The following is a 23,983-nucleotide window of genomic DNA, read 5'->3' on the forward strand; positions in this document are numbered from 1 at the left end:
CTCGTTAATTTTACCGACACGTGGTTTGGTAACACCCAAAAAAAAAGTATAAGAACGATTCCAAATGTGCGAAATGAATCAGCGCTCATTCAGGAGCTATATTACCCCTAATAAATCCGCACCATTCGGCCAGCTGTCCACAGCCTTCGCCCGCAGCCTCCGCCCCTCCCCAAGGCGGAACGTACCGCAGATTCCTGCCGCAAATTACCATCTGTACTCTGCAGACTCCACTTAATCAAATTTCTCGTTTATTTCCATCCCTCTCGTCCTCACTTCCGTCCTTCTCTGAATCTACATCCGCCGTTGTTGTGTCGTGAGGTGTGCGCGAGGTGGGACTCCCTTTCAGAAAAAGGATGCTTTAGGCGCCGAACCAGAGGCCCAACGGCGCCACACATCACCCCATCTCTACGTCAAGGTATTTCGCCCCGAGAAAGACGCGCGGGAAATAAGGTATTCCTTTAAAAGCCGTAACGAATGTATTCCTTGGCTTTATTTTTTTTACTGATAGACCCGAACATTAAATGTAAGGATTAAAAAATTAAACTTGACTAGTTTTAAATGAAGAGTCTTCATTCTTCTGCTATATTACGAAATTTACGGGGGAAAATCATCTACCTTTAATTGAACTCCAAGCGTGATCTCCAGAATTTGTACAGAGTGCTCAAATAGGATGCTTAAATCCCGGTTTCTCGGTCTTTTTTGTTATAATTTCCTGCTTTGGTGATATTTCAAAGTATACGTCATGATGTTTAACATTTTATGGTTCGAGAAAAACAAACAATCGTTTTTAAACGAAAGTTTTGTATCAGGAAATCCGACCGGTCAGGCGAAAATTATGCGGTTTTGAGAAAAGATTTCTAAATTTAGGCAACTATGCCACTTTCCTGCTATTCTTAAAATGCTCCATGTCCAGTTCTGCTTTTTCTTGTACAATCATTATCATAAAAAGTCACTGCAAGACTACTTAATATTTGGATCATTCAATGAATGCATTTGTCTGTAAATAATTTTTCAGGCAGTTTTTGAGCTGCGCGTATAATTTTCTACGCATTTAATATTTTGTTAATAATACCGTTTCTTTCGGTTTCTTTTGGATCGCTTTTTTCACATTATTTCTTAATTAATTGTAAAATAAATAGGATGTGCAAAAAATATAAAAAAATAAGTTGGTAAGTTAGTTCGGTTTCCAAAGGGTTAAGTGTTTTGAAGGTTTTTAAATAAAATTTTGGCCAATGTTTCGGCTTCATCAGGGAATGATAATGAGCACATAATTTTGATTCATAAACAGCAGAAAAGGTTATAATAGTATTTTTACTATAATATAGTAAAAATGATATCAGTTGTAGGTACATTAAATAAAAAGAAGAGGCTAAAATTTTGACGTACCATTATGCAATTTTTATTAATGGTAACTAAGCTACGACAGTTCATCGTTACCTGTAAGTTTTTAGATTACAATAAATTTTACTTTAATTGTCATTAAATTGACTTTAGCCAATTTACGAGATTGTCGACAAATCTAAAGTGTTTATAAATATTACTGTAGTCCTTCGCTTTACGATTTAAATGTGTTCCTTAGGAGTGATCGGAAAGCGAATTGAGTCGTATTTTGAATCCACAATATTTTCCGTAATAGGAATCATTTAAAAAGTACTAGCGCATGAAAATATAGATCTTTTAATGTGTTTTGTTTTCCATTAAGACATAAAATAAAAATACCATTTGTACCTGAGTGCAACAATAGTACTACAATAAATACTGTGGATATATACAAAGTTTTTCATTTTCAATTATCATCTTAAAATGCTCCACAACATATCGCCGAACACCGTTGAATACATTCTTCGCCCAATTACAGTTTTCCCCGAAAATCGTATCCGTCATCCGTTTTCTCAATCTACTACTGCCAGTTATGTATTATTTGCCTTAGGTACAGTCATTCGCATGCATAATTAAAGAGGGCTGGTAAAGCTAAATAAAGTGCATGTATTCATTTTTATGCTTTTAACGAAATGTGTTAGAATCACACTAGAACTTTCATTGACATCTTAGGAACTCGCAGCAAAAAAGTCTTATACCTATAGTGCGCCGAAACGACCATGTTTGGAGTCTGAAAAAGGGAGGTATTAGTTTTCCCACCAATCTGCGAAAAATTACTTATTTTATATCAATCCACTCCAAGGCATTTTCAGAGCCATGGAAGTATCTTCGAGTCGCCACGCTCCTCGCGTATGACGCAGTGGACAAACCGATGAATAATGTTCACTGTTTCTGATAAGATGGACGACTCATTCTTCCATAACAACGATACGCCCTGCTGTCGCCGAAGTTCATCAGATAACCTTCGAATGATGGATAATCGCAATTTCCGCTAAAGCTCACCATTCATGCGGCATTGGTGGCTTTAATAATGGAGCTCGTAAGCCATTCGGCTGATGGAAACTGCTCCCTGACATTGTGGCCCAGATGACCTCTCTGCATACGATTGTATCAGCCACGTGGCGTCATCAATTTTAGGTAACATATTTACGAGAATTATTTTTCAATGCCTTTTTAATTAAAAAAATGTTAGGTTCCCATGCGTCTCTTTATTTAGTCTTAATTTATCATTATGGGTCTTATAAATAAAACCATTAAATTGTGATTAATCCATTAGTTACTTATCAATTAATGCGTAAATTCAGGGTTGGAAGGCCAGTTTCTTTTCCTGTGCTTCCGCGTAATTCGAGGATATAGGTATTTCCTGAGACTTTATCCAGTAAATAAATCCAGCACCATTCAATTAGCAGACAAGCGCACCGTCCACATCACTGCCACTCTTCGACGTCATTTAAAACTTCATTAAAATTTTTCTTTTTCAATTTTTTATCGACATTTTGCGGGGCTGCAGTATGCCAATTTTAAGCGTGCCGTACTATTATTGAATGAATTTGGTTTAAGTATGTAGATAGTTAAGTTTATTGGTTATTTAGGCTTCCCGGTTTAAGGTAATCGTATTGATGGAATGCCACAAATGTATTGGCCATATGCGAGGGGGGACCCAACAGTAACCAGACGGAAATCGCTGCGCACGTAACTCTTATATTTTAGGCTTATCCCGCTGGATGGGTATTTTTTCATCATTTCTGAGTCTATATGCGAAACGGCGTGGCTTTAGACGGTTGTAGCGAGCCTCCGTGACCGTTTACTTTCGAAGAGTTTTTTCATCTCTTCAATTTTTGAAATGGATGGTATTCGAGAATAGCGTGCAGCGTTGAAATTTTGCTCTCTCTCTCTTCGCTAAAATTTACTCTGCAAACGGTTAATATGCTGTCTACAGCTTATAAAGAACACGCCTTAAAAAGAACTCAATGTGCACGAGTGGTATTCGCCATTCAAACGCGGCAATATGTCAATTGAAGGCATTCGACGCCCAGGCCTGGCCTTCTAGGTCTTGAACTGATGAAAATGTGGAAACAAATCGTACCCTTGTGCACGGGGATTGGAGGCGAACTATTTACTAACTTGATGAACAATCTGGTCTTTCTTTGAGTTCATTGCAGCGAATTTAAGCTGAAGATTAGCAAATGAGACGAATCGCGGCGAAATTCATCCCTCGTTTACTGACTCCTGATCAAATAAAAATAGCGCGTGTTGCTGCTTGTCGCGACTTGGATTTTTTTGTAAAAAAAATTGCATGACACTGCTTCCTCACACACCCTACTCTAGAGATCTCGCACCTTGTTTATGTTCCCGCGGATGAAAATGGTGAAGAAAGGGAAATGTTTCCATCACATTACGGAGGTGGAAATGGAATCGAAGGCGGCCCTGTAAGGCATCCGAAACAACGAGTACCAAAGGAGTTTCGATCAGTGGATAAAACGTTGTAACCAATGTATCAGTTTAAATGGAGAGTACTTCGAAGGAAAACTTGGGTATCTCAGATATTCAAAGGCGCTTGCAGAATGTTTACAGTGATCTAGCAGTGGAAAAAATCACGATGAATCGTTGGGCAATGCGTGTTTCATCATCGCCGCTACGGGGATGATGAAGAAGTTATTGACGCAGAAAGACGTTGACTCCAACATTGACCAGTGAAATGATACCGTGTAGGCTTATAGGCCCTCCCTTCAAGGTGGCGTCGTTAGAATATGGTGGTTTAGAATATCTCTAGATCATATCTTTGTGAGGAGGGATGAGCTCCCGAGTTTCGGGATGAGATCTCCCACCTCCGTGGGAGAGATGTCCCATGCAGCTCAAGCTGAATTCAATCTTAATTGAACTTGTTGTATAATAACACACTCAAATTAACTTCACGTTATGGCCGTGGTCCCCTTGGCGCCTTTCGTTTAGAGTAGGTTAATGCCATTTAAACACATTTTGAAGCATCTTTCGTGAAAGCATTGGTCAGAATTGCATCATTGAATGGAGATTACGTTGAAAAATAGTGTTGTGTATAAAATAGATTATGGAATAACATTGTGTATTTAAATGCTGAATAAAAAATTCCTGTTTCCGAAATAAAATGCGTTGCATTACCTATTGAACTCCTCTCGTACAATGTTGAGAACATGTTTGGTTGGAGCATTCAGGCCACCACACCAAACCCGGATTCTCTCAGATATGTCCCCTCATTCCCGTCTCCCTAGGGTGCCTTCATTCGCGGAACTACTTCCAGCCACCGTTTGCTTCATCCTCGATGTTTAGATGCCCGGGATGAAGTCATCCAAGTATAAAGCGGTGGCAACAGTTTTCTTAATTAGCTACGGTGTCCGACGGAGCAGAGGACGGCGTTCATGTCGCTGTAATTCAAGGAAGGGTTCCGTTGCCATTCTAAGCCATTCGAAGCATGGATTTCCTTCTTCCCCTCTCCAACCTCATTTACCCTCTCTTGTTTCCACCCTTGTGGAATGGACCCGCAAGGGCTATGGAGGGAACAAATTAGGACGGTAGTGGACGTGGGTTTGATTATGCCCACTGTTTCGCAGGTGTCCATAGCTGTGTAGAATATATAATGTAGAGGGTTTCGAGTTGGCGTGATGGCTAGAGTGTTGGCTTACCACCCCGTGGGCTCGGGTTCAAATCCCGGCGGTGACAGTGAAATTTCAGTGACTGCCCGATTCCTGCTTGAATGTTGTGTGGAGGACATGACAAGCGTAACACTCCGTCTGTCGGATGGGACGTTAATCCATGTTCCCCTTGGCGCCTTTCGTTAAGAGTAGGTTAATGCCGACGCCGGGTATCTCTCCACCCTTCTTCCATACCCTTCCCTCATGGCGCAAATGACCTCAGCTGTCGGTCGCCTCCTCCAAATACCATCATCATATCATTAATACATCGAGATTATATCTGTGTACAGTGGCGGAGATATGAGGGATGCTAAGGGGGTTTTAGGCCCCCCCCATTGGTTATCCAATTTACACTAAATAGAATGGTAATTTTTCCGACCCCCACATCGGCTGGAATTATAACCCCAACTTAGCCTTCCCCCCTTCCGTATCCTAGATCCGCCACTGTCTGTGTAGGGAGGGATAAGATTATTGTTAGGTAAGGTTCAGTAAAATTTGTTAGACCTAGAAACATAAAAAACTCGCTTTTTCCTTGAACAGTATAAAATCAAAGGTGAGCAACGGATACCACGCAATATTTATTTCCTAATCTGTGCTCACGCTTTGTTCTTCGAGTAATAAAAAGCTTTTTTTTACTTTTAGTGTATTTAATATTGTTTTTAGAAGCGTGTTTTTACACTCTATTTTTTATTTGATATTATTTTCTAATTTTTACTGGTGAATCGTATCATAGGTTAAACCAGAGCTATAAAAAAATTCTGTCTAAAAATTATAACGCGCCATGTTTTGAGGAATTTTAATTTTTTTTCCGTAGGAAATTTAATAAATTGATTAGAGCGCAACGGAAAAAGTTCAAATGTCTGATTGATGAGTAATGTATTGCCATCAGAAGAAAGCAAGTATGCAATATTTCAGGCCGATCCTACAATGGGGAGTGGTTTACAAATCATGTACAAGATTCCATCGATGAAACAGACAAAGTAAGTTAAGAGAAAGCGTGTAATTATGGAGACCCTACGATATTTTATGTTTAAAATACATGCGTAAAATGTAAATGATATGGTAAAAAAGTGAACTCAGTAGATGGATAGAGGGTACCGCGGTAGCTCTGTGCGGCGTTTCATTGCAATAATTCAGATTTATTATTAGGGAAACCAAAATAAGTGTCTGACACCTGGCGGACAAAAATCGTAGCTTCGGGGATGTGATTGCCTGAATTTAAGTTGTTCGAGGTTATGTGTTTTATTGTCTCAGTGTATCATAGATATCGTGCAAGAAAAATGTCCTTATGAATGAATTTTGACTGACGTCAGCTTTTAGCGAAAACATAACGCGTAAATAACTTTCATTACGCGTGCATTTTCGGGGACTATCTGTCGACGTCAGCTTGTAATTTTTCATTAAATACAGTGCATCAATCGCTTATAAGATTAACTTGATTTGTATTGGCCGATTTTGTTCCTTTATTCATATGCTACTGACCAACATCAGTTCATTTATGAAGCTAAAAGGTATGTATTGAGGTCATCGCTAAATATCAATAATAAAACACCAATCGTTAATACGTAATACAATGGCTGTTTGCACCCGATAGCCTCTCTACTGATGAAGGTGGTGCCAACTTCGGCGATTGAATTCCGGAATGTATAAGTTTAATGAGATAATTCAATAAGGCTTTTATTAAAGTTTTAGTTTTAGTTCACCATCAGGTCATCCTAACCTCCAAGGCCTGATGTTTTCTCTAGTTTTTTTTGTAAAATATGTGGTTTGCTAATTGCATTTGGATCAGCTGAGTTCCTTAATGACAAGGATTATTTTTTTTTCTGACTGTGTTGGTGTGGTGCAAATTCGATTTAATTAGGCATATCTCTGCTACGCTCCTTCATGCCTTATTTCTTTTACGGCTTTGGTGCTTAAGTGGGTACATACTGGAATCACTCAATGTCAGTTGGGAAGAATGGTAGGTGATGATACAAGATAGTAAAATATTGTAGATGTTTTACCATGGCATTAGCTCTTTGAAAGAAAGTTTGATTCAGCCTCACGATTTTGTGTTAATGCTCCTTCCTTTTCCTTATTTCTCTTTTTTGAGATCTCGTTTATTGTCTTTTCCTTCCCCAGTTATCTTTGCACCTTTTTGTGTGTTCTTATTATTTGAACATCCTTTCCTACGTATTTGTTATCCCACAGACTAGTTCGTACAATATCCTTGTCTCTCCTTATCGACGCTAATTAAGTATTCTACCGATTTCAAAAGGCTCTAGTCATACCATAATGATAGGCTTCGAAAATGCGTAGCTGTAAGTTGTTATCAAGACGCATAATGATGAAGAATTTTGTATTCATAGGTTGTCAAAGATTTTCCTGATTTAGTTTTGATTTAAAAGTGGGCTTAAATGTCCAAATTACTTCCTTATCTTTTTGAATTCGGCTGGAAAACATTAAGATTGGGGATACAATGAGATCTTTTCCGCAAATGTTAGCCTTTTTAAGAGTAAGTGTTCATTGATTCTTTGGTGATTGTGATTAATGAGGGAGCTTTGGAAATTGAGTCATTAGGTTCAAATTTCATTTTTTTACAGTGTGGGTTAGTCCGTAAAAATGTATTTTTTATCCCACGGTTGTAGCTTTTGTTCCTTTTCTTTACTCTTACAATTTTAGGCACTTCATTCATTTATTTTAATTCTCAAGTTACCACCACATAGCTTACCGGTAACAATATGTGTTAATTAACGAAATACATATGGAAACTGGTTAGAGATAGGTGTGACAAATTTTACATTTTACTTCTCTTTATTTTTGTGATTGTACAAGACATATTTATACTTACGATATACATAGACACGATAATTGATACGGTAGTCGATACGATACGATCGAATGGATACGGATAATCGAAACGGGATATATTGACAAGTGACAGACGTCATCTGTTGTTATCGTATTGTAAAAAGTCCAAAGTGTATTGGAATTTCATTTCCAATGAATTAGGAATGATTCGAATCGTACTCTGCCAGTGAGTTATGCTAATTACAGCCTTTGACTTTATTGTTTTCTAATAAATTTGTTTTCTAATGGATAATCTATATTTTTCAGGGTACCTGATGTTCAAGGACTACTGCGAAAATGTAGTGGAGGAGCCGATACCTCAACTTCGATTCTACGAAGAGGTAAGTGTATTGTCTTTTATCAGCATTTATCTATTCCCATCTTAGGAGTTCATGGATAGAATATGTTATTATAAGATATTATTTACATGGAGATGGGCCTCATAACTTCAAGGCCGTAATGCAGTTCATTAAGTTATGACCCAATCTCAAAATTGATTCGGTTGCCACATTGGTATTGCTTGACCTAAATTGAATCTCATTGCCAGCTCATACTAAACCACAGTTGATAAGTTGATGCTCAACTCAAATTGAGTCGCCAAATTTTAAAATACCCACCGCCGTCGTCTCACGATATTGAAATGAAATAGGGGAACACGGGGTAGAACGGGGGCCGGGGCAGAATGAGGTTCGTGGTTTTTGCATCTAGGAGGTGCTGTCAATAACACTGGACGGCATGAAAATCGGGCCTGATACCATTTCTGCTCATTTTCATGTAAAATGACCTCCAGAATCCGAATATTCCCCCGAAAATTCTATAATAGAACATTAAAAATGATCGATTTGGCCTTTTTTTGTGCAAATTTTCACGTATTTTATAAATTTTACAGCTTCCCTTTTACCTCATCCTGCCTCGAATAGTTATCAGAGAGTACTGGAAATAGATAAACCTGTTATTGCTCATCTTCTGCGGCCATGTTGGTTTAGTTAATTGAGTGTTAACACGTTAACGGTTAGTTGTGTGAATTTTAGCCGTTGTTTTCTAACTTTGAAAGATTTTTTAGGGATGTTAATTCGTATTTAAGTGTTTTAATTACAATAATGATTGGTATTTGTTTGAGTCACGTCCAATTATCCTTAGTTTTTTTATAGAAGAACGTCTGACTGAACGCTATTTTTGGGCGTCAGTTCCTAGGTAATGGTAAACGTGTTCTTGAGGCAGAACTGGTGGGGCGGAACGGGGAAATAAGAAAAATGGAAAAAGGAATAATGGGATGAAGAGACAACTCTATGTTTATACTGCGACGATTTTCATTCAAAATCAGTTGAGGGCTGGGTTGCTAGATCCATTTGTAAGAAATGGACTCACAACTCGTGTGCAGGAGTGGATAGCGAAGCAGATTATTCTGTACTTGTAAGTGAATGCTATGATTATGCTTCAAAAATACAATGTAAAAGTGTACCTACCACATCTAATATTTCATTCAAATTAAAAGACAAGAACATACTATTTGAGTTTTTTATTTTGTTTCACACATTTAACTTGTGTTTTCGCACAATATTTGCACTACCCCATTCCGTGTTGTACCCGGAGGCAGAACGGGGCAAATGAAATAATTTTTTTTCTCTCGTGCGAAAATGTATAATAAAGATTTTTACCTCTATATTATTGTTTATTTGTGTTCAATGCATTTCAAAAGGTCTGTAAAAGATGTGAGGTAATTTTATTGAACTGTTGTGAGCTTGTTTTTTAATGCTTTGAACTTGATACCCCATTCTGCCCCGGGCTCCCCTATATTTCGTTAGAGTTATTGGCATCATAGGTTGCTGAGGGAGTCTACGCTAAGCTAAATTTGGCTTAATCGCCACTCACCTGTTTTGCTGTGCGCCAGTGTGGGCGCACTTCTCTATGCAGTCACCTTAGGACGATTAGCCGTTCTATCGTAGTTAAAGAAGGGTGCTTATTGAGCCAACGCTGACTAGATGAAGCCACCAACGGTAGCCCGACAATCATGTGAGTGGTGTTTTAGAAAGTGTGGGACAACCGGCGTTGAGAAGACAGTCCAGTAGAAAATTAATAGTGTCGTATCGTGCACAGAAGTACTTCCACCAATGATATTGTTCTTCAGTAATGATAGTTTTTTATGCGCAGGAGACTGTGAGTGACAAGAACGTATTACCTTTTTAATTTTATCACAATTACTCCCAACTCAGGTTAGTTGAGTTGAAGTTAGTATCTAAAATACGAGGACTCAAGATTGTTAGTTTGTTGAATGAGGTCCTTAGATTCTAACATATTATATTCTTGATTGAAGTTCAAGGGTGAAAATTAGTTTCATATTATCCGGTATGAGTATGCATATTTCAAGTATTATTTTTATTATAAAATTATTATTATTATTATTATGGCCACGGTGTCGTGGAATAATAGTATTATAATGTTTATTGCGTGGAATATTGCATTTTTTAATTTTTATAATTTGTTCTTTATACTTTCTTATTACTTTAACATTTCTAATGGCTAGGCATGGGGTACAAATTATTGGTTCTATATTGTATGAAATTTTTAGCACGTCGTTATTTTGGCAGTCGTCTAATTTTTTTCACCGTATATAATGCACTACTTATTTTCTGGTTATCTTGCTTACCCGTGATTGACATTATGTCGATAATGAGGTAAAACTTCGCCATCGCTTCTGTGCACTGGCATGCATCGCTAGTTAAATTGGAGATGATGTGAAGCTTGATTTGTTTTGTTAAATCAGGCGAATAAGGTCGTTGTTGCGTACTTGCAGTTGGCATCCGGGAATTGATTCTATCACGTCCATGTCAGGCTCCAATTGATTGGCTATTCCCCCTTCACCCCGTCGTTTGTCCCCAGTCACGGGTGAGATTACTTGCCCCTTCCGTTCTGAACCCCTCATGCTTCGTCTCCGTGTCGCCACGCCGTGGTACTGTTCCTCTGAGTTTCGTGTCGGAGACAGCGAATCAACGATCGCTATATATAGAGAAGTGGTTGAACCAATCTTGAAGTGGTGTTCTCAACAGCTTCATTTTGGAGGACGCTTAGCTGCCGCTATACTTGTCTTTATTGGTAATCGATTACTTCGCTAAAACGTGCACAATAATCTTGAAATTTTCTGAGAATACAGAGCTGATCGTGGTCAACAATTATCTGCTTATCAAATTTGGAAATTTTAGCTCGGTATTTTATCAGTCTCAATTTTTTAAATAATGAATGAAGCCAACACTCTAGCAACCACACCAACCCGAACCCCCGGATATTGAAATGGCAAAAATTAAGAATAAATGGATCGCCGTGCTCTCATTGCCGCGCTACGAACATTTAAAACTAATTGAATTGCGCGTGAAATAGGGTAGTTTCCTTCATCAAAGAAAACGAAAGGCATTGATTGCGATTCGTTACCCACCATTAGTGTATTCATTATATATACAAATTATTTGGTTTTACAAATCCCAGTTTAGACGAACGGCAATGGTCAATTTTAACCGCATTTGAAAAAGGCCAGATTGGCGCCCATGCGATTCCACTCCACGTGACGTCACAGGGACCTAGTTTCTACACGAGAGGATAGGAGTTATTCATCGTCTGAGGTTACCAATACATGCATGAGGCACAGAGCTCAGGGAAACATCTCTTAATGATCATCTATTAAAGTTGCCTTAGGTCGGAAAGTTTTCTTCGTTTGATAAGGTATTAATAAACCTTTTTTAAGCCAAGCGCTACCAGCCAGCAAGGTACTCAGCTACCCGCTAGCATCCTGCGTCCTATCAGCGCTCAGAGCCTCGATCAAGGTCACCTCACAAGGCGGGAGGGGGAACCAGAAATGCGTCGCACGGACTTTTTCTCATCATTCCTACTTACGCGTCGCGTTTTCGCGCGCTTGAAATTTTTCACTTTTCATTTAATCGCGGAAAATAGATATCGTCATTTAAAAATCTAAAAGCGTGAAATACGTACTCCAGGAGTAATAATCTTTCGATTTTCGGCAATAAAAAAAATAATAGGAAACCACCCTATTGCAACTTAAAGCACGCTTATACAGGACGGACTGGGACCTCCTCTGTGTTGTCCCTTCGATTGCAGGACTTGGGTACTCTCGTGGGCTTATTCACCCGTCACGTGACCGTCTGCCCTGTACTCAGAGCGAGCACGTACACCTTTCCGTTTCTACTGGCAACGGTCCAACCCTAATCCACCATTTGCGTTCCTGCGCATATGCAGTCGTGAAAGATGTCACTCTGAACGCACGTCTGAAAATGTATTTTATCCTGTCCGTTTTTATAAATCTGCTTTCTTCGTGTTTCTCTCTCACCACATGTGTTTCTATGCAACGGATGGAGAATACAATGTGCATTTGTATGCATTACATTGCACGCATTCGTCCCTGCTATCTAAATGGGTGCGTGACGGAGATATTTTTAATAAACCATGATTTATTCCATAATATGTAATTTTAGTTTCAGATATCGCCGTTTCTTGTTTTAACCGGATTGTAGCACTTTAGAGTACTTTGTAAGCTTAATTTTCGAATATTTAGGGTGTATAAAAGAACATTCTCGCATATTATCTGGTAGTAATTCAATCAGCCATATTGAAGTTAATGTGGGAACTAGTCAATATGTATGGATTACATCGTTTAGCCACTACTAAAAAAAAACGAAAATAACCATAGCATATTAATGAAATAATTCTTCAATTGCAGCATAAACCGCGCATTAATCATGGAATTGATTTCAGTGGACTTAATTTTGAATTATTCCACGGTAAATGGCTGATGCTATCATGTTTCCTGGTCTTTCAACGCACTGTTTGTATGTAGTCTGTGGACGGCAGCTTTTCTGTCAATCTCGCCAGTATCTTCAGGGTATAAGAAATTCTCTTGCGTTGCTGGACGTCAATATGGTATTGAAATTATAATGAATTCCGTTTCCACTGTCAAAATTATTTATTGTCATCGGTATCATGGCATGAACCACTTCAGAAAAGCACCACTACTTAATCTTTGAATGGTTTGGAAAATTTTATTTTTAGATCTCGTATGCGATATACCGTAATATCGATTTTAAAGCTGCTAAGTGACGGAACAATCTGGATTGGAGTAGTATTTGGGGTGCCCGAGGGTATTAACGTAAATTATGTGCTGATCTAGTCATTAAAGTTCTCAGGAAAGAGTAGTCCAATGAAGTGCTGAAACTTTTGCCTATGAAATGGAATGGGTGAATTCACACGATCTTAGATTTGAGATCTTCCTGCGCTGGCGGAATTAAGTTGATCAACGTGCCTGTTAACGTTAAAATGGGAGATCCAGACTGTGATTCGTTTGAATTGCTACTTGGGAACTCGTGAGAAATCTCCGTAAAACTCGTAGTTTTAATTTTTCCGTTTTTACTTCAAATTCCTTATTCAAGAAAGAAGGAACTATTGGAAAATGGTTTAGAGCGCGGTAGGAAGCGTTAAAGTTTTTGGAAACTCATTTTGCAATTCTAAAACCATGGAGCCGTTGGTATCCCATATTTTGTGTGCCAGTTAACCATATCGCGAAGAAAGATTTTTGGATATAATGAGGTTGTTCTTTCTTATTTTCAGCTATAAATACCGAAGTATTTAGTTTTTTTAATCTTCGATACCAGTTTTTTTGGCAACGGATATAAATTTCATTCTACATAAGAATCATTATTAAAAATGAATTTTAGGTACATACGTCACTGGGCAATTTATTTTTAGCTCTTAATAAATTAATGCCGTAAACGAAGTCAAATCGAATTATAAATTAAAAAGATATTGCAAGTTCACTTACCGTATTTCTCCCGGTGTCCTTTGTCCCAGGACCTCCGCTGTAGACCCAAGGGAATATGTCGCAGTGAAGGAGTCATCACCACCCTGTACTATCCCGACCCTAATCCTTATGCCCCTCTCGAAATACCATCGGCATTAATGGTCGTAAAAAATCATTAAACGCACTCTTAAAAATGATCGAAATCATGGAAACGCGTCGTGTTAGGAATAAAGTTTTGCTGTAGACCTTGCAAGATCTCTTTCATGTATAATTGATGGGTTTAACCACATCTCACCTGAAACAACCAGTTTCAAATAGAACCAATTGCATCACTATGGCGCTACGGCACTTGGAGCTGGAATAAGTGTTCACTTAGAAATATTAGGATCGAATTATGCAAATTAAATCCACAATTTTCCGAACTGATGGGTAAAGAAATCCATGTTTTCCGCGAACGATGAAGAGCTTTGATAACTTCTTGTCTAATTGAGGCATTCAAAGTTTTCGCAAAGCTCTTTCCAATTTTTCTTTTGCTTTCTTTCACAGATTAACGGCTGAGGAGACATGCTTGATACTAATGGGCATTATTTCGATCGGTTCACATCCTGAACAGTTGTTTTTGAGTGGTTGCAACGCGATTGGAAATTGTCCTTTGAAAACCTTACCTCTGTTGACACACTACAAAGGCTCAAATTGTCGTTAGAAAAAAATTTCTAGCACGAAAGATTCCGTTCGCGCTTTTAGCCAACCGGGATGAAAACTGATCGGAATAATTCCGATTAAGTTGGCTTGCAGGACAGTATGTGTATAAGGGATGTAATGTCATTTTTCGTTGCTTAATTCTCTAGATTATCTAGTTTTATCTTCGTTCACTTTTCTTGTTGTATCTCGCATCCATTTCGGCTTCCTTTCCTTTCCTTCCTACCTTTGACCACTCGAATTTCCATCGCCCTTTGATTCCCAGACGTGTCATGAGCTGAGGCGTTTCGTGGAAGAATCCCTCTTCATACTCGCGTGGATTTATCCCTTTTTCTTTCGGGTTCTCACTTTTCTTCCCGAGTTTATTTCACGCTACTTTTTAAATCAAAGAATTTCATTTCTCGCTGTTAATCAAACGGCCCATTGCCAGTCCGAGCGTGAAAATTCTGGAATATTTCTTTTCCAATCCAATCCACTACGTGTTCAACTACAGTCAAGGAAATTTTTTTAATGAGAAGAATGAGAATCAGAATCGTTAGTGAGATCTGTCGGATTTGACGCTACCTGCGTGAAGTCATCCAAATGAGATTTTGATTTCCGTGTCCAGAGGATTTAAAGTCATTCTTCAGCCCCCTTTTGAAATTTTTAAGTGTTAGCTACTTTCGATATCCTCAAATCTTTATACCCTTGGGCTTCTTTTGCAGCCGTGGGAATGAAGTTCCATCGTTGTGGCGTTACCTATGAACCTTCCAAAATAAGTAATGCCAATTGATTTCATCTTTATTTTTATCGTGCTTTTCGTTGACATCCAGGTGCACATTTGAATAGGCCATTTTAATCAATCAATTGACCACGTTAGAGATTTGAGAATATTATGTGCCAAATGAAGACATTGATGTGTCGAAATATAATTGTACCGAAAAAATAAATCCGTCGTGGGAAATAATTTTTGACCTCGGAGGGTTCCTCTTTTGAGGCCGGTTCTACAATTCTTTGGCCTTTTTCCCAGCGTTTTAAGACCCTTACTGGCTTGATTTTAGGAATGATCGTGGAAGTACGCCTCACCGTAATGTGCGCGGATTGTCTTCAGGATGTGAATTGTTCAGTGGTGTGAGAAGCGATTGTTTTCGGGATAGAAATCTATTGTCCCGTGCATATATATGCGGGTATTTTAGCGATTTTAGCTGTTTTTGTATATTTGGTCTTTCATTTCTTAAGGTATTAAAAAAATAAAAATACTTAGTATTGTAACATTCTTACTATTTATTTCTAAAAATTTCTGTATGAAACAAGTATATTTTGTTCGTGCACTTGTTCAATTTAGGTTAAATGCAGCCGTAAAAAAAATTGGCCTAGACGGGATTAAACCGCGGAGTTCAGAAATACCGATTAGGTGTGAGCATTTACCTCCCCGAGATATCTTCATATTAGGAAATATTCCCTTTCTGAAATTCAATTAGGATGAAAGTCTTTTTGCACTAATTCATAGCAGGCCTGACCAGAATTTGGGAGGTCTGGGTTTGGAGGTCCGTTGCAAGTGGACGCGGACAAGGTTCCATTGATGTAAATGGAAGCTTACGCATGAGTGCGGACAGTCCGCACGCGGAGGAGTCATCCGCGTTCCCCCTCCGCCCCCGGTTCATCCGCGCGCGGACCGGCAACAGAGGCATGTTTGTGCTCACACATGAACGAGGACGGCTGATGCGGACCAAGCAAATTTGTCATTAGAACTAGAGCGAGCTTGGGGATAACAGTGAGAGTGCGTCTCTTCGCCATGGATGGTGAAATTGACTGAGAATCAGGACACCAAGGTGGGTCCTCTGTGGGTTAGAACGCACCGGGGCCGGGAACCAAGTCAGAGACTCATACACCCGCGCTCTCGCGGAAGGGGTTTGGATGGGAAGGAACAAGGAAAGAGGCGCCGACGCGATAGGAGCCCGTCGACGCCTCTGGGATAGGGGTAGGGTTGGAAGGGATGGGACGGGGTAAACACCTCACCGCTATAGAAGCGATAAGGGCCCACAAAATAGCGAAACTTTGCATCAGCATTTAATATGCCAACGATTTTGGTGGATTTTCCTAAAAAAAAAGAAAAAACCCATCGATCAATTCGTTGGATAGTGAAATTGACACTGAGAAAACAATTGAAAAAATTGTATTCATCAGGGCGTAGTTCAGTAAATATGGTCACTAAAGCGGCTTTTAATGTTCTTCGTGCCGCAATAAGGTGCACCCAAAACCTCCTTTGACGGGTGCCTTTCAACCGTTTTGTCAAACCAGGTATAGAGCAATTGTTTGAATTGCACTATGCAGTATGACGTTCCTCTACGATACCTTGGCAAGCTACACACGGCAGACGGATTTCGTCCGCGACTACGTGAACAACGACGACCGCTCTCCGTGCCCCGCGCGCGTAGCGCGGAACGCGGACCGTCCGCGTCCATGAGAAACGGACCTCAGGAGACAAGTTATATTTTTATGGCGATTAGCGATCAGTAGCGGATACAGAAAACACTCAAGGGGGCAGGGCGCAATTGATATCTTGAGTTGCCTTTACTTTTATCGCAATAAAAAATGATCAAGTCACAGGCAGAGTAGAAGAAAATTTTAATTAAAGTGATTATACACATGTAAAAGACAATGCCATCTTATGTTATAGAAAGCCACAATTGTGGTTCTGCAATGCTTGGCAATACGGGTGGATCCGCAAGGGAGGGGCGCGCGTCTCCCGCCCCCGCTATCTGTATCCGCCACTGTTGGCGATTTTTTTCGTTCAAATGGCGCAAACGATGTAAGTTAATTTATTTCGATTATCGGAAAAAGTTCAAAGCATAATGTAGGAATCGCTGTGTGGGGGAGGTAGGGTTTTGGAGTGGGGGAATTATGACGTGGAGGTGGGTGGGTGGAATGCGTGCGTGCGTGCCTGATGACGCGTGAGCTTCCCACGCGTGGTCTCTTAGGGTGGAACGCGTGCTCCGTGGGTGGATGAGCGTTTTAATCCAGAGGTCATGGGTACCTCCTTCTCCTTCCGGGACATCATACTAGCTCATAAGTAAGGGACGTTCATAAATCTTTTGGAATGGAGGAACGAAATTTATTTTCTATAAAATTCACTGCCGAGCACTCACTGACCGTCTGATACACAATAATGATAATAATAACTAATTCAGAATATTTAAGTAGACATAATCAAGTTGCAAAAATTGTCCACCAAAAACTGGCCTACCAAAACAAGTTAATAGATACCAAGTCCCCATACTATGAATACCACCCCGAAACACTGCTTGAAAACAGCGCATTTAAAATTTACTACGATTCGCCTATTCAAATAGATAAAACTATAGTTAATAATAGACCAGATATAATGTTGATTGATAAGAAATATAGAACCTGCTACATAGTTGATATTACGATGCCACTGTCGCATAGCATCGAAAAGACAATTGCAGGAAAAATAAATAAGTACCTAGAATTGGCAATAGAAATAAAAAGAATATGGAATATGGAACAGGTTTATATAGCTCCAATTGTCACCTCAGCTATCGGTATCATCCCAAAACATGTACAAAATAGTTTCAAAATACTCAACCTCGATCCAAGTACATACATCAAATTGCAAAAGGCTAATAATTTCAACCTGTCATATCACGAGAAAATTTCTCAACGTAATTCAACTGTAAAGAGTTACCTTGGTGAGAACCCGTGCTCTTTACACTAAAACAACTCAGTAAAAACTGAAGAAAATTAAAGGATAATAATAATAATTGCTGGTAATGACTATCTCAATAGGCACGACCAGTTGGCCAAAATTATCCACCAAAACCTAGCAACTACCTACGGAATTTTAAAAAATACTCCACCATATTACAAATACCATCCACCCGCCATACTAGAGACAGATACACACATTTTATACTGGGATAGACCGATACTTACAGATAAAACCATAGATTACAATAGGCCTGATATTTTATTGATCCACAAATTACAGCAAAGAGCAAACATAGTCGATGTAGCAGTGCCACTAAATCACAATGTTGAGTCTACGGAAAGAGAGAAAACACAAAAATATCAGAATTTGGCCGGTGAAATAAAAAATATTTGGAAGTTGAAAGACGTCAGTATACACCCACTGATAATCTCTGCGGAGGGAGTCTTGTCTAAAAGATTCAAAAAAGAAGTCGAAGACCTGGGCATTAAAAAACAACTGATTAACCTCGGGCAAACAGCTGTTTTACTACAGACCTGCCAGATCGTGAGAAGATTTCTGGGTCGGGCATGATCGGGCAGTGTAGGATAGGGTGAATTCTCTACCTTAACATCCGAGCCTAATCCTAAATTGACCTTGGGATAGGTGAATATTTCCAGCTGGTTTTAATCAGCTGAGAAAGTGCGTAATAATAATAATAATAATCCGACTAATAGCTCTCCGAGTGAGATCATTTTCATCCGTAAATATAGAGTGACCCCCATGAGAAATCATTGAGGGAGAATAGGAGTTTTATTGTATAGGATCTCTCGGGTTTTACACCGAGTGAGATTTTCAATATCTCCCTCCAGCGTTTCGAGTTTTCGAGCTCATCGTCTTCAGGGTTTAAAGTATCCCGCTGCCACTCTTTTGACAATTACCGCTTTATTTTCTACGGGAATTGAGCGGTATCTTCTCTTAGCGTCATGTGATAGGTCGCGGCCGACCAATCAGGAGACGCTGAGATAAGATCCCGCTCAAATTCGGGAAAATTTGTATGCGTATATTTTTTAGGGAAAAAATCACAAGAACTTGTTTCATATTGTCTTTCATTTCGTATTTATTTTGTATTTCGTACATAATTTTCTTCCGCTGCGTTCGCTAAGTATCAATCGTCTTGCTCGTATGTGCCTATATATCTTGTAATTTGATTTTTAAGTCTATTTTTTTACGAATGTAATTCCCAATTTGTTTACCTCATCAGCTTTAGGGAGACTGCACATTTTTATTTACATTTTTTTCTAGTGACTGTAACGTGCGATATCGGGATAGTAGCTGACAACTTAAATCCTCCAATCTTTTTGCCCTCTGGAATTAATGTCGTGGTAGAGCTATCTCCCCTTTCCATTGGCTCTCTGCCAGGGAACTCTCTTCTGCGTTTAATTCCTCTCGGAAGTCTTTGCTCCTTGCCCAACCGAGTCCTCATTTCTAAAGTACCTCGTCGTCGAGACCAAATATCCATTACTTACACAAGATGAGTCAGTGCCGGTAATATTCACTTCATTCTTGTCAATATTTTTCTTTTTGTTCCTCTCATAAAATAAGCTACCCATCAAATATTGGAAATGCGATTTTCGCAGTATCTCATTCCCTCGGTGTATGTAATTTATCACGTAGTGAATGTTCGTTGACGAAAGTCTGTCATTGATACTACAGCTACGGGAAGGATGCAGCTTTTGTTTAAGATGTGACATTTTATTTTAACTTCTCCAGTACAACTGTCTGTTTTGGATGCGTATTCTAAGTCATGGATATTATAGTCTAAGGTACATAAGTCACTTCTAGACAAAAGGTGGCTTAATTGATATTCATATTTGGTGTAGAAGTGTTTCCGTTTATTTGGTAAAAAATATTTTGACGACCAAGTAAAGAATAATTCATGTTCGTAGAAGCTCCTCTCTACGTTAGAAAACTTATTTTGTTTTTCCTCTAGCTACTTTATAATTTTGTTCCAATAGTCTGAATTAGAGTATGGATTTATAAGGATATGGATGTATTATATGCGTTGGCATTTCTTTAGAAAATGTGTGGCAGTCACATGAGTGTTATTCGTGTGGAAAATTTGACTCAACGAACAGAATTTTTCGTATCTCTGATTTCTTGCCTTTTTTATTATCTTAATTTATTTATTACCTATCCGGGTAACTTCCCTATTAAATGTATTCAAACATCACTCCGGTCTCTTTTTCCATATTACAGCTACAGTATTGCTCTTTAACCTGGAACTAGAGTATTTTCAAATGAAATAGCGAGGTTTTTTTCTTTCAATGATAAATAGCGTGTGGTTGAAGAGTGTTTCTGAATTTCTCGAAAATCTCAATGGCGTTAACTTTTTTGGACGGTTTCAGCATTGCATAATTTCCCAATTTGCTAATTTAAGAGATATTTACCTAATTCCCTGATCATCAGAGCACAACAATGAATTTGCTTTTGGTAGAATGGAAGGGAATATTCTTTATTGTGGACGAAAGAGAGTTGAATATGGAAGGTGTTCAAGCTAACATGATTCGGGAATGTTTTCGTTTAAATGTACCTCAACAGAAAGAGCAATAATAATAATAATAATTTTTAGGGTCTCATCTGAAATGTGTGTGTGTATTCATGTACTTTAATGATTTCAGTAAATCGTCGTTGGATTGTCGAGGAAATTATGTCTGGTATTGACACATATATTAATTTGCGGGGAACGTTGGGGGATAACGGAGACAGCAGTAAGGATATCAGGAAGACAAGCTTTGATGCTTACCCCGCGAATACTGTGGGTAAACTTTTCTCGGAATTCCTACCTGGTTAAATTCTCCATTTCAGTCAGCGTTTCGAGCTCCGACTCGGGATTCGTCTTCAGGGGTAAAAACGAGTATTTAACCCGGTCGTAATCTCGATAAAAGTTTGCCCACATCAGGAAGATATGCTGTTACAGGTTATGTGTTACCAAGGAGACATTCATTATTGCGGAAGATCTGGTGTGGGGATCGTTATGTTCTTCCCTCACTTCTTAATTCTCTTCCTTCGAGTATTGATCCATTTTCCCTGTCCCCGAAAGTCTTTACTAACCTGGCTATATCTTACCTCTCTGAACATCAAAGCAACACTTCCCATTTCTTACCATTGCTACAATTTTCTTTAGCTTTATATACTTGTGTTCTTTAATTTCGAGGTTTGATTCTCGTTATATATTTTATGTATGTACTTGATTCTCGGCTCATTTTAGGTTGATGTGACTCCTGTAAAATTATATATACTTTGTTTCTTGTTATATATTATTTACTATCTTGTTATTGCGCCACTGTAAATTGGCAATAATTGCTGTATGTGGGCTTTTGAAATAAATAAATAAAGCGTAAATGAAGCCATTTTTAAGGCTTTGGCTTCATTATTTACACAAATAATAACTTGAATTCTTTTCTATGTATTCATGGCTCTTCAGCGTCATATAAGTTTTATAAAAATCGGTGTAGGTAATTATTTGAGCGTGATATCGATTCTGTTTCCCAAAATGCATTTTGAGCGATTGAAATGTACGCATCCGGCCCAGGACCTTAAGGAAGGAAGGTACTCGAATTCAGGAAGCGGAAGAAAATATATTTCCGTGGGGAATGTTTCTTTTCCGCGAACCGATATGTATGGTATGCTGTGACTTTGAATAATCTAGTGCTTTAACCCGAGTATAAGGCGATACCTGCTTTCGTACTCCGAGCACGTTCTACGTGCCTCATCGATATAGATCCTCTCGTTCGGTCTTCGGAATCTTCGTTTCTGCGAAAGAAGGTGCCTCTCCATCGACTGATAGATCGTGTTTGCTGGCGTGTGTGATTTTTCATGCGGAAACGACCCCGAGAATCACTCGTACGAGGGTGGTAGCTGCGTGTGAAGACCCATGCATATGCCCCTTCGCTGCTTTATCCACCCAGCCATCTCCGTCACCTTTAATCCACTTGCCCGGTCCCGTCTCCTCGGTCGGTGACAGGGACAGATTAAGCGACCTCATTCGCCCGAAGCCAAATTTCTCCCTCTTTAGGTGTATGGCGTACATTGATTAGGTAAGGTGATTTTGGCGATTCGTGGACCCCCTCCTGCCCCCTAAAGGAGATATCGTGAGATTTGGTTCGACCCCCGACCTCAAATATCACGTGACATTGTTTCAAATGCGTATTATCAGTGTTAATTAAGTATAGTATTCTACCGATTAAGGTAGGTTTCCATGGAGTACTAAAGAAGTGATTTGGGAGCCTGTCTTTCCTTCCAGCGCTGCCTTCTTCATTTCACTGTAAGGCCTACTCCCTTTCAATCTATCTGAAAATCCCACTCTTTTCCTTCCCCTCCCTCGTTTCCCTAACATTCTACCCTCTAACACTATTTTCAACATCCCCTCCTCGCTAAGTATTCACTCCATCCATACATTGTGTCCTCCGTATCTCATCTAAAAGCTGCCTCTCCTCGTTAACCATATCCAACACTTCGTCGTTCCTTTCCCCCTCCGTCAATTTCACCCTCTCCATTCTTCTCCATACCCACATCTCGAATGCCTCCAATCTTCTTTCGTCTTCTTTCCTCAGTATTATCAGTGTTGATACGTAATAATCTACACTTCATTGCCGTGAAGCGTCGCGACGCCTCCAGGATAGGGATAGGGATGGAAGGGCGGAATAGGGAAAAACCCTCGCCGCTATGAAAGTGACCAGGGGCCACTACTAGCGAAACCATACTTTAATGTACCAAAGATTTTGGAAGATTATACTATAAATAAGTAAAATCCAAACATCAAAACCCCTCCCCCTCCCTCACACCTCTCGTGACGTTGTTCCGTATTATCATTGTAAATCCAAATGCGTATTTTCAGTGTACATACGAGTAATCTACACTTCATTGCCGTGGCATCATTCCCTGATGACGATGGACAACTCGTATATCGAAACGTCAACCGAGATGGAGTTGGCGAACCTCACCCGGTAGAATTCCTGAGTAACCTTCCACAATTCTATCCGCCGGGAAATTCTGCGATCATTCTTTACTCTTCATTGCGTTGGATTAAAAAAACAATTTGTTTAGTAATTTTTATCTAAGATTAGTATTGAAGATTACGCAGAGAGCAGTTTTACACTGTTTCTTGCGGATAAAATATTATGTGATACTTGCCGGGACACTCCTTTCTCCCACGTGGGATCGGGTGAAATTAGGCTTGAAACCCCCGCCCCCCAAACTGTTGCCACTTCATTGGTCACATTTTAATCAGCTTTCAAAAATGTCCGCGGCATTTTTATTTCCAATATTTTGCAGTGTAATGTTTGTCATTGCGAGGAATAGCATTGAAAGGTAATGTATGTGATGTATAATATGAGTATGTATCTGATAGATAAAATTTAAAACCGGTCGAGTCTTTTAATGAATATTGTGTGGAATACAACAGAGCTTATGGTTTAATCTATCATGTCGCGATGCCGCAAAGTAACCTCACAAACCATTTATTTTTTAGTTGCTCAAGGTAACTATATTCATAAATAATATATTTCTAATCAAGAAGAGTATTCAGAAAAGATAATTAAAATGTCCAAGATATGGTACTTTGTAATATTATTTTCTCAGAAATCATTTGGCTACTCGCATTTCGTTTGGTTACAAATAATTAACATGCTAAAATTGCCAAATCCATCATTTTTGTCCGTTTAATGTAGGTATTCTTTCTTTTGCTGAAGGGCTGCTTTATTTAATTAATCTATGACATGAATCCCCTCATCCTCGTCTCTATAAGGTATTTGGAACCAACCAAATTGTTTAGTTATTGAATTTGTCTACCTATTTCTTTTCTCCTATTTTGACTCTGGGGTAAGGACCTTTACTCTCACTGATGAAGCTTCCTAC

General features: G+C 39.1%; 1 protein-coding gene across 3 annotated transcripts in view; it reads left to right on the top strand.

Annotated features, from left to right (window-relative positions):
* Nucleotides 1-23,983, top strand: part of LOC124158877 (G protein-coupled receptor kinase 1) — an 801,258-nt gene that overhangs the window by 413,120 nt on the left and 364,155 nt on the right. For all 3 annotated transcript variants that reach the window (XM_046534275.1, XM_046534274.1, XM_046534276.1), the window contains exon 3: nucleotides 8,145-8,218. In XM_046534275.1, the coding sequence (XP_046390231.1) occupies nucleotides 8,145-8,218 (74 nt within the window). The remainder of the gene's footprint in view (nucleotides 1-8,144; nucleotides 8,219-23,983) is intronic.

This window comes from Ischnura elegans, chromosome 5 (genome assembly GCF_921293095.1).
Source record: "Ischnura elegans chromosome 5, ioIscEleg1.1, whole genome shotgun sequence".
In the NCBI taxonomy this organism is placed as follows: domain Eukaryota; kingdom Metazoa; phylum Arthropoda; class Insecta; order Odonata; family Coenagrionidae; genus Ischnura; species Ischnura elegans.